Below are 16,787 nucleotides of genomic sequence, written 5' to 3'. Positions count from 1 at the left end.
CACAAATGTCTTGTTAACAAACTATAGTTTTGGCTAGTCGGTTAGGACATCTACTTTGTGCATGACACAAGTAATTTTTCCATCAATTGTTTACAGACAGATTATTTCACTTATAATTCACTGTATCACAATTCCAGTGGGTCAGAAGTTTACATACACTAAATTTACTGTGCCTTTAAACAGCTTGGACAATTCCAGAAAATGATGTCATGGCTTTAGAAGCTTCTGATAGGCTAATTGACTCAGTGTCTCTTTGCTTGACATCATGGGAAAATCAAAATAAATTAGCCAAGACCTCAGAAAAAAGATTGTAGACCTCCGCAAGTCTGGTTCATCCTTGGGAGCAATTTCCAAACGCCTTCAGGTACCACATTAATCTGTACAAACAATAATACGCAAGTATAAACACCATGGGACCATGCAGCCGTCATACCTCTCAGGAAGGAGACGCGTGCTGTCTCCTAGAGATGAACGTACTTTGGTGCGAGAAGTGCAAATCAATCTCAGAACAACAGCAAAGGACCTTGTGAAGATGCTGGAGGAAACGGGTACAAAAGTATCTACATCCACAGTAAAACGAGTCCTATATCGACTTACCCTGAGAGTCCGCTCAGCATTGAAGAAGCCACTGCTCCAAAACCGCCATTAAAAAAAAGCCAGACTACGGTTTGCAACTGCACATCGGGACAAAGATCGTACTTTTTGGAGAAATGTCCTCTGGTCTGATGAAACAAAAATAAAACTCTTTTGCCATAATGACCATCATTTATGTTTGGAGGAAAAAGGGGGATGCTTGCAAGCCGAAGAACACCATCCCAACCGTGAAGCACGGGGGTGGCAGCATCATGTTGTTGGGGTGCTTTGCTGCAGGAAGGACTGGTGCACTTCACAAAATAGATGGCATCATGAGGAAAGGACATTTATGTGGATATATTGAAGCAACATCTCAAGACATCAGTCAGGAAGTTAAAGCTTGGTTGCAAATGCTTCTTCCAAATGAACAATGACCCCAAGCATACTTCCAAAGTTGTGGCAAAATGGCCTAAGGACAACAAAGTCAAGGTATTGGAGTAACCATCACAAAGCCCTGACCTCAACCCTATAGAACATTTGTGGGCAGGACTGAAAAAGCATGTGAGCAAGGAGGCCTACAAACCTGACTCAGTTACATCAGCTCTGTCAGGAGGAATGGGCCAGAATTCACCCAATTTATTGTGGGAAGCTTGTGGAAGGCTACCCGAAACATTTGACCCAAGTTAAACAATTTAAAGGCAATGCTACCAAATACTAATTGAGTGTATGTAAACTTCTGACTCACTAGGATTGTGATGAATATGACATTATTCTGACATTTCACATTCTTAAAATAAAGTGGTGATCCTAACTGACCTAAAACAGGGACCTTTTACTAGGATTAAATGTCAGGAATTGGGAAAAACTAAGTTTAAATGTATTTGGCTAATGTGTATGTAAACTTCCTACTTCAACTGTATAAAGTCAGGTGTGTGCCTTTCCAAATCTTGTAAAATCAATTGAATTTACAACAGGTGTACATCCTGGAAACAAGTCTGGAAATGAGTCTCGTAGCAAAGGGTCTGAATGCTTATGTAAATAATGTATTTCTGTTTATAAAGCTTTTTTAATTTGCAAAAAAAGTTTAAAAGCTGTGTTTGCTTCGTCATGATGGAATATTGTGTGTAGATTGATGAGAATTATATAGATTTTTAATCATTTTTAGAATAAAGTTGTAACGTAACAAAATGTGGAGAAAGTCAAGGGGTTTGAATAATTTTTGAATGCACTGTATAGTGTATCTCAATGCAGTTAAATACATATTTGGAATTATACTTAACAAAAATAAAAACGCAAGATGTAGTGTTGGTCCCATGTTTCATGAGCTGAAATAAGGTGCAGATCTGTTCCATACTCACACATTTGTTTACCTCCCTCTTACTGAGCATTTATCCTTTGCCAAGATAATCATCCACCTGACAGGTGTGGCATATCAAGAAGCTGATTAAACAGCTTGATCATTTCACAGGTGCACCTTGTGCTGAGGACAATAAGAGGCCAGTTTTGTCACATAACACAATGCCACAGAAGTCTCAAGTTTCGAGTGAGCATGCAAATAGCAATGCTGACTGCAGGAATGTCAACCAGAGTTGATGCCAGATAATGTAGTTATTTTATCTACCTTAAGCCTCCAACGTCATTTTAGATAATTTGGCAGAACGTCCAACAGGCCTCACAATTGTAGACCAAGTGTAACCACACCAGCCCAGCACATCCACATCCAGTTTCTTCACCTGCTTGATCATCTGAGACCAGCCACCCGGACAGCTGATGAAACTGAGGAGTATTTCTGTCTGTAATAAAGCCCTTTTGTGGTGGAAAAACTAATTCTGATTGGCTGAGCCTGGCTCCCCAGTGGATGGGCCTATGCCCTCCCAGGCCCACCCTTTGCTGTGCCCATGCCCAGTCATGGGAAATCCGTAGATTAGGACCTAAAGAATTGATTTCAATTGACTGATTTCCTTATATGAACTGTAACTCAGTAAAATTGTTCAAATTGTTGGATGTTGTGTTTATATTTTTGTTCAGTATAGATTACTTGAAATTAGTACTGTTCACCTGTTATATTTAGCCCTTCAGCCCAAATTTAAGAGCTGATTTGAACATATAAAACATCTACATATTTGACAAGATTTACATTGCAGTAGATTCATGTTAATAGAGGCCAACATTTTTGTTGGAATATTTACTAAAATAATCAGGCTTTTCATTTACTACTTTTCCATCTACTTTACTGTATATTGGTGGCAGTCGTCTGCAAATCTCCATTCCTGACCCTAAAAAGCTCAAAGTTATGACTGGGGAGTGGTTTGAAGAGCTCCGGACTCGTCGCTATGGACGACAGTCAGACGTGGCAGAAGTTCTCAGGTCTTCAATGAGGAGAAAGAAGCCAACAGGTATAGATTTTGTACCGATTACCATGAATTAATCAGTTAAATAATTATACTCTCAATCAATGAAAGAATAATATTCTGACTTTAACTCCTTTGTCAGTCATCTGTCACTCCTCAGAGAGAAGGATAAAGACTAGTTATATTATTCATACAGAGGGATGGTCTGACCGAAGATAAATAATCTGAGTGATCATTGTCTGCTTCTTAGCCTTTAGGACTAGCACTTTCAGCGATGTCGGACAAACAGAAAACAAAGAAGGAGAAAAGGAGAATAAGGACCCTCAAACCAAGGCTTCTGAGATGTAAGTTTATTCTCAGAGTAGCCTACAATATCTAGATTTCTGGTCACACAGGGAATACAAACATACACATTGCAGAGGCTTAAGCATTGAACAGTGAATTGCTATCTCCTAATAGAAGAGAAATGTGTTACAAGAGCAAACTTTTGGCAATAAATGCTTCAGAAGACTTCTGTGCTGGTATTACATAATTATGCTTCATGGCTTGGTTTTTCTATGCCACAGAATAACTTTTACTGTTACTGCAAGGTATTATCAAATCAAATTATATTTGTCACATGCGCCGAATACAACAGGGAAATCCTTACTTACAAGCCCTTAACCAACAGCAGTTTTAAGAAAATAGAGTTAAGAAAATATTTATGAAATAAACTAAAGTAAAAAGTTATAAAATAACAATAATGAGGCTATATACAGGGGGTACAGGTACCAAGTAAATGTGCGGGGGTACAGGCTAGTCGAGGTAATTTGTACATGTAGGTAGGGTTAAAGGGACTGTGCATTGATAATAGCGAGTAGCAGCATTGTAAAAACAAGAGGGGGGGTCAACGTAAATAGCTCAGATGGCCATTAGATTTATTTTACTCAATAATTTGTTTTAGCTTAGAAAGCAAGGAATTACTGTATTGGTGCACGCAATTCTATTACTGTATCTATGCATACAACTCACTAAATAAATCACTTGGCTTTTCAACAATTGCATGAAGCTTTGAAAATTGATATTGAAGAAATACCTATTTGTCATTCAAACATTTATTTTTTTAAAGAGTTCTACACCTTTCATTCTTGTACTGACATTTGAAGTACTGCATATGCACATTAAGTACTTATATTCTTAATGTTTGAGTACAACTCCTTACAATCTCTCTTTTCCACTCATAGCCAGACACCAGACACAAGTTTCCTCAACCTATCTTTTCGTGAAAAGGTATTTTTTTATTGCATTATTATTTGAGACAAAACTTTCTTTCACTTTAATCAAAGAGTTGATACATAATAACACAATTGTGATCCTCAGGCTAACCAGGAACTTAGCAATGAGGAAAGCACTGTGGATACTGGTGAGTATGAAATATTTAGCAGCTGTGGAAGGATCCACCGAACCCTATCCCGACAGGCCAACCGTAAACTAAACTTGAACTTTTCATTTATTACAGACAACACCACTGTTGATGTTCCTGAATGGAAACATCCACTCTACAGGTCTCATGAGGGGCCTGCTAGTGAGGAAAAATGTACCAACCCATTTACATCGCAAAATCAAGAGATGCCATACTCTAACACAACTGACACTGTCCACCAATCACCAGACAGGAAACCTGGACAAGAAAACAAGACAGAATCTGCTTATATTGCCAATGTCGTTCTTGAGTCGCAGCTCGGTCCTATCAACGTATCTAGTCCAGGCCCTCAAACCAAACCAACAACCAAATCCCTGGACACTATTGTGAATCTGAAGTCTAGCAGAAAGCTGGTGTTTCCCGCTGAGATAAAGGATGATCCAGAGAAGAACAGCTCTGTAATGTATGTAGAGCCCTATGTATGGACACAACCAGAGTTCAAAAGTAGCGTCATAGAGGCCGAGCCAAAAGACACAGAGATGGCCATAGGAACAACTAAAACAATAGTGATATTGCCTAGAGTTGACACACATAATAGGTCAGAGGATAGCACCATTGGTTTTGATGTAGAGCATTCAGAGCATGAGTCTCTCACTACTCCGTCTTTTGAGATCTCGTCACAGAGCAGCCACATAAGGCCAAAGCCAAAAGAGGTCAACTTTACCCATGGAAAGACAAATACCGCAGGGACTCCACCTAGTGGTGACACTCTGACCCAATCAGAAGATAAGTTCAACAACAGGAGACCTGATGATGTAGTTTCAGAACGTGTGGGGCCTCATAGCATGCAATCTTCAGAGGTCAAGTATGAGAAGGAGCAATTTCAGCTTAAATATGAAGATATGCTGGGGCTGGAATATGTTAGGCTAAACCGAGATGTTTCAACAGAGAGCCAAGAACTTCAAACAGACCAAAACCACAGTGAAATGCTGTCATTTGAGGATACATACTCTCTCCAGAGAAATGACCCTTTGCCTACCATTGAGTCATTCAAATGTGTAGAGAAACCTCAGTACTTGCTCCAAGAGGAACCACAGGACATACTCACCATAGACAAACATGTTCCTGTTGATGAATCATCTATCTTCAAAGAGGCCAGACCCAAGAAGGACCTAGTTTGTTCAGAGGAATCTCTACCATTTGCTGTTCATGTTCAAGATGAAGTCATCATTTCTAGCAATCTCCATACATCAAAGGAGGATACTGGTGAGGACAAAGAGAAGGAAGTGTCAAAGTTTAGAAATTATTCTCTCTCACAGACTGCAATTGTAGGTGGCATGAAACATGTAACAAAGATGGACCATAGGGTTTCTCCAGGAGATTTTGATGAAGAAAATAAACAAGAACAGATGGATGTAAAGAAGTCTACTGAATCTCTAAGCAAAGCAGTGGATGGGCAGACATTTGTTACTTTAGATGGAGAGGGGGTAGATATATTTAAGGAAAGGAATACTTTGGAGTCCAAGCTGTCTCCAAATGGAGACTTTCAAAAAGTGAATCAGGAGACTGGAAAATGTCTCATTCCCACAATAGTGGTCAATTCCTCTGAATCCCCAGTGACAGATGACACTGAAGGTAAGAGGTCTCTCTGTTTTGCAGTTTAAACTTTGGTATGGAGCTCTCTGTTATTTTTCAATTTCACATGCCACAACATGTTGCGATGCTTTTGTTAGCCGAACTAACATGATAAAATTAAATCCTGATCTCGTGATTTCAAATATTTTGCCTTCATAACTGTGTTTGTGCTTGCTATTGAAGGTCAACTCTTAAGTGAATACATTGTTAGAAAGGAGGCTCAGAATGAAAGTACTTTACAGTGTTTCCTCGTTTGCAACACAGCTTCAAGCTATGACATTTGAGGAGTGTCATGACACACCTTTGACTTATAAAAAAATATATATATACAGTCCCAGTCAAAAGTTTGGACACACCTACTCATTCAAGGATTTTCCTTTATTTTCTTCAGTGGTTCCTCAATTAAAAGTTTTGAGATTATGCCGCGGGAATTTGTGGTTTAGAATGTTACCCTACATGACTGCTTCATTGCTCCAGACAACCACACGGGGGAGTTAGAGCACTGATTATGCTCTTGGTTCCCAATGCACTAATATGTCTATACCTGACAATGAATGAGCAATATAAACCAAATAAAAATGGATAATTGTGCATAACTTCAAAATTGAATTTCAATGAACTGAATGATGAGGACGAAGAAGGTTATTCTAAGAGAAACAAAAATGTTATGTAATTATATTGCAGTTAGTTCTCTGTGGTTATCCTGACCTGGATGCCATGGATACAGTATTAGAGTCTCTAAAATGAGCAATACTCCCACCGTCTCTTGCGCATGTCATTATCCTTTCATAATGCATCCTTATTTACAAAGCGATTATTATTATTATTAGATATACTCACAGACCAGATTTGCCCTAACAAAAAATGCCCCTTAGATATTATTAGAATCCTCCAATCCTCTAAATGTAATTATTGGCGGAGAGACATAGATTGCAAAATAGTTGGGAAGTGATTCCATGGCATGGAATTGACACGCAATTTTCTGTTCCTCCTGAAAGACCTAACAGACAAATGCATTCTCTTCGTCTCCCACACTCTTCGTCTCCATGTTAAGGGCGTCTCCATGTTAAGGGAGGGTTTGGCCGGACGGGATGTCCTTGTCCAAAAAATAGGCACGGTGGGCTTTTGGTTTCTCTCCCTATAAAAACAAAATACATTTTTCTAAATAACAAACTGGCTTTATTTGCAAATTAGTAAGAATGTATCACCCTATGTTCAAGAATGGCCTTTTCCCTATATTCCGATTACAATTGCTCACTTTCGGTTATTTGAAAACCAAATCATCTCCAAAATATTGTTATTTTGTTTAATCCACCAGAAAAATAGTTAAATAAAGGTTCAATTTAAATTGTAGAAAACAACTGGCGGCAATATTATTTGTCCCCCCAAAATAATTATGAAAATTGTTTTCATAAAAAATACTGCTAAATGCAATGTCCCAACAAGGAAGTCACCGTACCTAAACAATAAAAAAGTTACACTTTAACTTAATTCATGATGAGAGAGAATGCAGGAGACAGTCAACTAACAACAGCAGGCAGCGGACCATTTTGTGCTGCTGAAACGTAAAGCTGCAACCGCAGTGGAATCAATAGGAGATGAACAGTGCCTGGTGCGGAAAATCTAGCTAACTTGTTATGCAAGTGTTGCACACCAACAGATGAAGAAGACCTACACCAGTTGAGCAATTCAATAATCAATCATCTTCATTTTAATTTGACTTCACAAAGAACAAGAGGGCTTAATTTGAGTCTATTTCCTTGGAGCCTAGACCTACAGTGGATTGCGAAAGTATTCGGCCCCCTTGAACTGTGCGACCTTTTGCCACATTTCAGGCTTCAAACATAAAGATATAAAACTGTATTTATTTGTGAAGAATCAACAACAAGTGGGACACAATCATGAAGTGGAACGACATTTATTGGATATTTCAAACTTTTTTAACAAATCAAAAACTGAAAAATTGGGAGTGCAAAATTATTCAGCCCCCTTAAGTTAATACTTTGTAGCGCCACCTTTTGCTGCGATTACAGCTGTAAGTCGCTTGGGGTATGTCTCTATCAGTTTTGCACATCGAGAGACTGGACTTTTTCCCATTCCTCCTTGCAAAACAGCTCGAGCTCAGTGAGGTTGGATGGAGAGCATTTGTGAACAGCAGTTTTCAGTTCTTTCCACAGATTCTCGATTGGATTCAGGTCTGGACTTTGACTTGGCCATTCTAACACCTGGATATGTTTATTTTTGAACCATTCCATTGTAGATTTTGCTTTATGTTTTGGATCAATGTCTTGTTGGAAGACAAATCTCCGTCCCAGTCTCAGGTCTTTTGCAGACTCCATCAGGTTTTCTTCCAGAATGGTCCTGTATTTGGCTCCATCCATCTTCCCATCAATTTTAACCATCTTCCCTGTCCCTGCTGAAGAAAAACAGGCCCAAACCATGGTGCTGCCACCACCATGTTTGACAGTGGGGATGGTGTGTTCAGGGTGATGAGCTGTGTTGCTTTTACGCCAAACATAACGTTTTGCATTGTTGCCAAAAAGTTCAATTTTGGTTTCATCTGACCAGAGCACCTTCTTCCACATGTTTGGTGTGTCTCCCAGGTGGCTTGTGGCAAACTTTAAAACGACACTTTTTATGGATATCTTTAAGAAATGGCTTTCTTCTTGCCACTCTTCCATAAAGGCCAGATTTGTGCAATATACGACTGATTGTTGTCCTATGGACAGAGTCTCCCACCTCAGCTGTAGATCTCTGCAGTTCATCCAGAGTGATCATGGGCCTCTTGGCTGCATCTCTGATCAGTCTTCTCCTTGTATGAGCTGAAAGTTTAGAGGGACGGCCAGGTCTTGGTAGATTTGCAGTGGTCTGATACTCCTTCCATTTCAATATTATCGCTTGCACAGTGCTCCTTGGGATGTTTAAAGCTTGGGAAATCTTTTTGTATCCAAATCCAGCTTTAAACTTCTTCACGACAGTATCTCGGACCTGCCTGGTGTGTTCCTTGTTCTTCATGATGCTCTCTGCGCTTTTAACGGACATCTGAGACTATCACAGTGCAGGTGCATTTATACGGAGACTTGATTACACACAGGTGGATTGTATTTATCATCATTAGTCATTTCGGTCAACATTGGATCATTCAGAGATCTTCACTGAACTTCTGGAGAGAGTTTGCTGCACTGAAAGTAAAGGGGCTGAATAATTTTGCACGCCCAATTTTTCAGTTTTTGATTTGTTAAAAAGTTTGCAATATCCAATAAATGTCGTTCCACTTCATGATTGTGTCCCACTTATTGTTGATTCTTCACAAAAAAATACAGTTTTATATCTTTATGTTTGAAGCCTGAAATGTGGCAAAAGGTCGCAAAGTTCAAGGGGGCCAAATACTTTCGCAAGGCACTGTATATAAAATAACTTAACTGGCTGAGGTAGGCTATGAGGCTTAACAGCCTTAACAGCCAAATAGAAGTAGGATTTTTTTTATTAGGCCTACTTACAATCGCAACCTGTCAAAAATATAGCATCCTACATAAAACAATAATTTAACGAAAAAAAGTGTCTGTGTCGGGATAGCCAGCTCTGTAACGACAGAACAAACAGAACATACTGTCAGCTTGAAATGTAAATATCCCTGGATAAGCTCTCACAATAATATTAGTACTTACTAAATACAGTCATATAGGCCACTAAGTTACTAATTCAATGAGAAAAGTTGCATTTCCCCTCAGACACAATCTTGTGGATGTTTGGTTTGATGGATGGATGTGATTTTGATGTGCAGGCAGTCCTTGATTGACTTACGTGAAAGCCGGTTCCTGTCATGACTCTATATTGCGCTCATAAAGGAAAATGAGGACTCACAGGTGTAAATCAATCCAAACATTGTTAGCACATAAAATGCAAGTTTCTTTATTGTACTGTATTCCTCTGAACATGCCACCCACAACGCACACAGGGACTCGGCACTCCTGAGCGCATCCCTGATTTGGCTCGATGTCTGGAATTCAATCAACTCAGTTTTTATTGTGGCCTTATCCAGCGAAGATATTGTTTTCTTAGCAAGGGAGGAAAATTCTCCACCCGGGCGGACTGTGAGAGGATAACGTACAAACGCAATGATATCCTTGGGCATGCTGTAGTCTTCAAATCTGGTGGATAAGTTGTCCATGCTTGATGGAATCTTCCATCACCTCCGTGACAATGCTGCAGCCTGGTCCCTCAGCCTGGCGTTTCTTCAGTGTGCTGAAGTGCAGTGCAGTCCAAATCGAACAACTCAAGCTTCCTAGTAAAGGCCTCAAATTTCTCCACCATGTCCACAGCTGTTTCCCCCTTCCTTGTAACTGCAGATTTATTCAGCAAAAAAAGCTGTGGTTGCAGCTTGCAGTTAACGATTCAATGTTTCTGCGTCGGGCCTCTGTATGGGGCGGGAAGGCCACTGAAAGTTTAATGCTTAGATTCATAATTACGTCTGAGATTGAAAATCATTCAAACAGCGATATTTTCATTGCAAATAAGACACTGGCTTGGCATTGGGAAAAGATGGAGCGATGAACGCATATCTCTCTGTACATTCTTCACTGAAACTTCGATTTTCATAATCTACCTTTCTTCTTGATACTTTTTGAGAGCGACCTTTTATCTTGCTAATAAGCAAATTGTTCTGAACAAATGTTGACTTGTGTAGCCTACAATAAGCTACGTACTGTAGACGTGTTTTTCCCCACCAGTCACGCACAGAGACAAAAAATAATAATTGATTCGAGGCATAGTGATGTTATGAGCGTAATCAGATCAACATTATTATCTTATTGTCACTGAATTTATTATGTACTAATCATATGTGTTAAATATGTAGTGTAGGACAATTAATTGTGCTAATATTATATATATATATATATATAATGTTCTGGCCAGCTGAGTATTGTCTCAGAAAAAAATTGTCCTGGGGCCAAACCTAGTTGACGAACCCTGATATACAATATGTGTTACAGAGCCTTTCCATAAGTCCACTTAAGTTTCTTCAACTGTCTTTGATTGATTAGAGCGATGTTGATGTTGTACTGTGATGCCAGCAGATTCCAGACTGCATTTGCCAGTCGCTCATCATCTTCAACCATCAGTGAGTTGGTTTTAATAGTCTCGCTGGAAATGGAATACAATGTAAAAATGTGCAGCATACAGTAAAGACCAAAACTCTATTTATTTAAACATTATTTTTAGCATTATTAGACCTACTTTACAGTATTGTAGCCTACTGTACCTGTTAATTTTCCTGGACTTTGACGTTTGGCGTAACACAGGTGAATAGCACTGTCCGTGACCATAATTCCCAAGTCTAACAGTATTTTACCGACATGTTTAATTATTCAAAGCTCCTTTCTCTGTGGTGGAGTTCTTTTAAGATTTCTTAATGGAACACCCAAAGTCATCCAATTGTTATAATAGAATTTGAAACAATAGCCTACAAACGTGTGGTCAACTATTTCAGCACTGTTTTATGATGCTCTGAGACAAGCATGGGGACTGGTCTTGATAAATCAATTAGATTTTTATTTTCAGTGAATCTCTGTTTGGGTATTGGTTAGCCTACAATTAGAGTGTGGAAACGGTCACGTTGTACAGCGCCATATTTTCCTAAAGGAAACCCTGAGTTTTTGTTTTTTTCTTCTTGGAATAGAAAAACCCCATAATATTAATCATATTAATTCAATTCTTTAGTACCGCCAATATCACAAAAAGTTACATGCTTCCCAAAGATGCCCCCTGCTGGTCGACCTAGCACTAACTAGCTTTAATGGCAACAAAGGCTGAATAACATGCCATAAAATTCTGTGGCAGCCCACAAGGTGCGCTGCAACTTTTACAGGAAGAACCACTGTACTTTGAAGAATCTCAAATATAAAATATATTCTGATTTGTTTGACACTTTTTTTGGTTACTACATGATTACATGTGTTATTTTATAGTTTAAGTCTTCACTATTATTCTACAATGAAGAAAATAGTAAAAATAAAGAAAATCCCTTGAATGAGTTGGTGTGTTCAAACTTTTTGACTGGTACTGTGTGTGTGTATATATATATATATATATACACACTACATTCGGAATGTGTTCAGACACCTTCCTTTTTCCACATTTTGTTACATTACAGCCTTATTCTAAAATTGATTAAATGAAACAATTTCCTCATCAATCTACACACAATACCCCATAATGACAAAGCAAAAACAGGTTTTTAGAAATGTTTGCAAATCTATTAAAAACAGAAATACCTTATTTAGATAAGTAATCAGACCATTTGCGATGAGCCTCGAAATTGAGCTGAGGTGCATCCTGTTTCCATTGATCATCCATGAGATGTTTCTACAACTTGATTGGAGTCCACCTGTGGTAAATTCAATTAATTGGACATGATTTGGAAAGTCACACACATTTCTGTATAAGTTCCCACAGTTGAAAGTGCATGACAGATCAAAAACCAAGCCATTAGGTCGAAGGAATAGTTCGTAGGGCTCCGAGGCAGGATTGTGTCGTGGCACAGATCTGGGGAAGGGTACCAACAAATGCTGTGGCGATGTTTTTCAGCGACAGGGACTGGGAGACTAGTCAGGATCTAGGGAAAGATGAACGGAGCAAAGTACAATCAATCACATTTATTTATAAATCCCTTTTTACATCAGTAGACGTCAAAGTGCAATACCAAAAACCAGCCTAAAACCTCAAACAGCAAGCATTGCAGATGTAGAAGCACGGTGGCTAGGAAAAAGTCCCTAGAAAGGCAGGAACTTGGGAAGAAACCTAGAGAGGAATGAGGCTCATTGGCCAGTCCTCTTCTTTCTGTGCCAGGTAGAGATTATAATAGTACATGGCCATTTAATGCCAGATTGTTCTTCAAGATGTTCAGACATTCATAGATGACTAGCAGGGTCAAATAATAATCACAGTGGTTGTAGATTGTGCAACAGGTGGTGCAACCTGAGGAGTAAATGTCAGTTGGCTTTTCATATCTGATCATTCAGAGGTTGAGAAAGCAGGTGCGGTAGAGAGAGCGAGTCGAAAACAGCAAGTCCGGGAAAAGGAAGCATGTCGGTGAACAGGTCAGGGTTCCCTAGAAGCAGGCAGAACAGTTGAAACTGGAGCAGCAGCACCAGGTGGACTGGGGACAGCCAGGAGTCATAAGGCCAGGTAGACCTGAGGCATGATCCTAGGGCTTTGGTCCTTTGAGAGGGAGAGAGAGAATTAGAAGGAACAAACTTAAATTCATACAGGACATCAGATACACCAGATATAACAAACTGACCCTAGCCCCCCGGCACATAGAATATTGCAGCATAGATATTGGAGAATGAGACGGGTGGGTCAGGGGACACTGGAGGCCGGTCCGATGATACCCTCACAGGCAGGATATAACCCCCACCCACTTTGCCAAAGCACAGCCCCCACACCACTAGAGGGATATCAACAAACGACCAACTTACTACCCTGAGACCAGGCTGAATACACCCCACAAAGTTCTCCTCCACCGCACGAGCCCGGGTGGCGCAAACCCAGACAGGATGATCACGTCTGTGACTCAAGTGACTCACCCCTCCTAGGGACGGCATGGAAGAGCACTAGTAAGCCAGTCACTCAGCCCCCGTAATAGGGTCAGAGGCAAAGAATCCCAGTGGAGAAAGGGGAGCCGGCCAGGCAGAGACGGCAAGGGCAGTTTGTCGCTCCAGTGCCTTGCTGTTCACCTTCGCACCCCTGGGCCTGACTACACTCAATCATAGGACCTACAGAAGAGATGAGTCTTCAGTAAAGACTTAAAGATTGAGACCGAGTCTGCATCTCTCACATGGATAGGCAGATCATTCCATAAAATGGAGCTCTATAGGAGAAAGCCCTGCCTCCAGCTGTATAAATTCTAGGGACAATAAAGAGGCCTGCGTCTTGTGACTGTAGCGTACGTGTATTGTAGGTATGTACGGCAGGACCAAATCGGAGAGATAGGAAGGAGAAAACCCATGTAATGCTTTGTAGGTTAGTAGTAAAATCTTGAAATCCGCCCTAGCCTTAACTGGAAGTCAATGAAGAGAGGCTAGCATTGTAATATGATCAAATGTTTTGGTTCTAGTCAGGATTCTAGCAACCGTGTTTAGCTCTAGTCAGGATTCTAGCAGCCGTGTTTAGCGCTAACTGAAGTTTATTTAGTGCTTTATCCGGTAGCCGGACAGTAGAGCATTGCAGTCTAATCTAGGAGTGACAAAAACATTGATTCGCTTTTCTGCATAATTTCTGGACAAAAAGTAAATGATTTTTGCAATGTCACAAAGATGGAAAAAAGCTATCCTTGAAATATTCTTGATTTGTTCATCAAAGGAGAGATCCGGGAGAACAGTTTTATTTGAGATGACTGTACAACCATCAAGATGAATTGTCAGATCCAACAGCAGATCTCTTTTGTTTATTGGAACCTAGAACTAGCATCTCTGTTTTTTCCGAGTTTAAAAGTAAAACATTTGCCTCAGTCCACTTCCTTATGTTTGAAATACAGGCTTCCAGGGTAGGCAATTTTGGGGCTTCACCATGTTTCATCGAAACGTACAGCTGTGTGTCATCCGCATAGCCGTGAAAGTTGACATTGTGTTTCCGAATGACATCACCGAGAGGTAGAATATATAGTGAAAAGAATAGTGGTACTAAAATGGAACCTTGAGGGATGGCGAAACTAACAAATTCATTTGTCAGAGTGCTGTCTGAGTGCTACGATGGGCTCTAAAACCAGACTGAAGCATTTCAATGCATTATTTGTCTTCAGGAAGGCAGTGAGTTCCCGCGTAACAGCCTTTTCAACAGTTTTTGAGAGGTATGAGAGATTCAATATTGGCCAATAGTTTTTTTTAAAACAATCCGGGTCAAGGTTGGCCTTTTTCAAGAGAGGCTTTATTACTGCCACTTTTAGTGAGTTTGGTACACATCCGGAGGATAGGGAGCCATTTATTATGTTCAACATAGGTGGGCCAAGCACAGGCAGTAGCTCTTTCAGTAGTTTAGTTAGAATAGGGTCCAGTATACAGGTTGAAGGTTTAGAGGCCATGACTATTTTCATGAATGTGTCAAGAGAGACAGGATCAAAAATGTTGAGTGCCTCTATTGATCCTAGGTCCTGGCAGTTCTGTGTAGACTCAGGACATCTGAGCTTTGGAGAAATACGCAGATTCAAAGTGGTGTCTGTAATTTGCTTTCTGATGATCATGATCTTTTCATCAAAGAAGTTCATGAATTTATCACTGCTGAAGTGAAAGCTATCCTCTCTTGTTGAATGCTGCTTTTTAGTTCTTATGCTACATTTAGTTCTTATTCTCCTCAATTAATTTGGAAAAATAGGATGATCGAGCAGCACTGAATGCTCTTCGATATTGCACGGTACAGTCTTTCCAAGCCAGTCGGAAAATTTCTAGTTTGGTGGAGCACCATTTCCGCTCCAATTTTCGTGAAGCTTGCTTCAGGGCTCAGGTATATTCTGTATACCAGGGAGCAAATTTCTTGTGACAAATGTCCAGCTGCCCAGCTGCGAGGACTGTGAGGGGGGGATTTATACTACTATCTGTACTCACTGGTGGCACACATGTTGTTTCATCCTTTCCTACACTTAAATTGTCCTTGCCTAACGATTGCATCTGAAGCTGTGCTTGCAACACACCTATCCTCACCATAAGGCGATAGTTCTCCTGTATAGTATGAGTACAGTGACTGCTATTAGATGGCATAGTGTTAATGTTACTACTTAGCTTCTGCCGATGGAGGTCCTGTAGAACCATGTCCAGATAAAGCGTCCGGGGTGAAAAAGTTGAATGAAAAAACTAAGACTTTGGTAAATGTATTAAAAGTAAAAACTGAAAAGTCTGGCAGATAGCCAAGTAGCAACAAACAGAACAACAGCACTGAGATGAGTCCGGAAGTTGAGGGCCTTGATGAAAACCTGCTCCAGACCTCAAACTGGGGTGAAGGTTCACCTTCCAACAGGTCAACGGCCCTAAGCACACTGCCAAGACAACACATTAGTGGCTTTGGGACAAGTCTCTGAATGTCCTTGAGTGGCCCAGCCAGAGCCCGGACTTGAACATGTTCAAACATCTCTAGAGAGACCTGAAAATAGCTGTGCAGCGACGCTCCCCATCCAACCTGACAGAGCTTGAGAGGATCTGCAGAGAAGAATGGGAAAAACTCCCCAAATACAGGTGTGCCAAGCTTGTAGCGTCATACCCAAGGCCAAAGGCTCTTCAACAAAGTACTGAATAAAGGGTCTGCATGGTTATGTATATTTTGTTTTTTAAATATTATTTATACATTTGCAATAATTTCTAAAACTGTTTTTGCTTTGTCATTATGGGGTATTGTGTGTAGATTGATGAGATAACAAAATATGGAAAAAGTCAAGGGGTCTGAATACTTTCCGAATGTACTGTATCTGACACTTCGCATCTGCAGATGTTTTCAATCAAGGAAGTTCACATGCCAATTGAGGAAACCAAATGACAAACGGTTGTTTTTGTCTGGTTTTTTTCTGGCTTAGAGCACCCAGCTACGTCTCAGGAACCCCCTTCAGTGGTTGTTACACCTATGGACACCTGGGAGGTTAGACATTAAAATACATTTAACAAAACAGATGAATAAATGCATTTTTAGACTGTTTATGTACATATTCTGAATAATGGCTTTCACTTGTGGGAGTTTAGTAGTGCTGACATATAAACAACCAGAAAGATGGATGTTTTCACTCTTTAAAACATGCACGCACACACTCTGATGCCTTTCATTCATGTGCATTAAATTGTCTA

At 40.1% G+C, this 16,787-nt stretch overlaps 1 protein-coding gene across 4 annotated transcripts in view; it reads left to right on the top strand.

The window, feature by feature from the left end:
• Nucleotides 1-16,787, top strand: part of si:ch211-266g18.6 (synaptotagmin-like protein 1) — a 53,015-nt gene that overhangs the window by 11,228 nt on the left and 25,000 nt on the right. For 2 of the 4 annotated variants that reach the window (XM_024429703.2, XM_024429702.2), the window contains 6 exons: nt 2,824-2,969; nt 3,175-3,268; nt 4,148-4,193; nt 4,284-4,326; nt 4,423-5,961; nt 16,523-16,584. In XM_024429703.2, the coding sequence (XP_024285471.1) occupies nt 2,824-2,969; nt 3,175-3,268; nt 4,148-4,193; nt 4,284-4,326; nt 4,423-5,961; nt 16,523-16,584 (1,930 nt within the window). The remainder of the gene's footprint in view (nt 1-2,823; nt 2,970-3,174; nt 3,269-4,147; nt 4,194-4,283; nt 4,327-4,422; nt 5,962-16,522; nt 16,585-16,787) is intronic. The other 2 variants (XM_024429704.2, XM_024429705.2) reach the window with 2 other exon arrangements.

The sequence above is a fragment of the Oncorhynchus tshawytscha genome, linkage group LG08 (assembly GCF_018296145.1).
Source record: "Oncorhynchus tshawytscha isolate Ot180627B linkage group LG08, Otsh_v2.0, whole genome shotgun sequence".
Lineage (NCBI taxonomy): Eukaryota > Metazoa > Chordata > Actinopteri > Salmoniformes > Salmonidae > Oncorhynchus > Oncorhynchus tshawytscha.
Note: the sequence above shows the minus strand (reverse complement) of the source record. Positions and strands in the feature narration are given on the sequence as shown.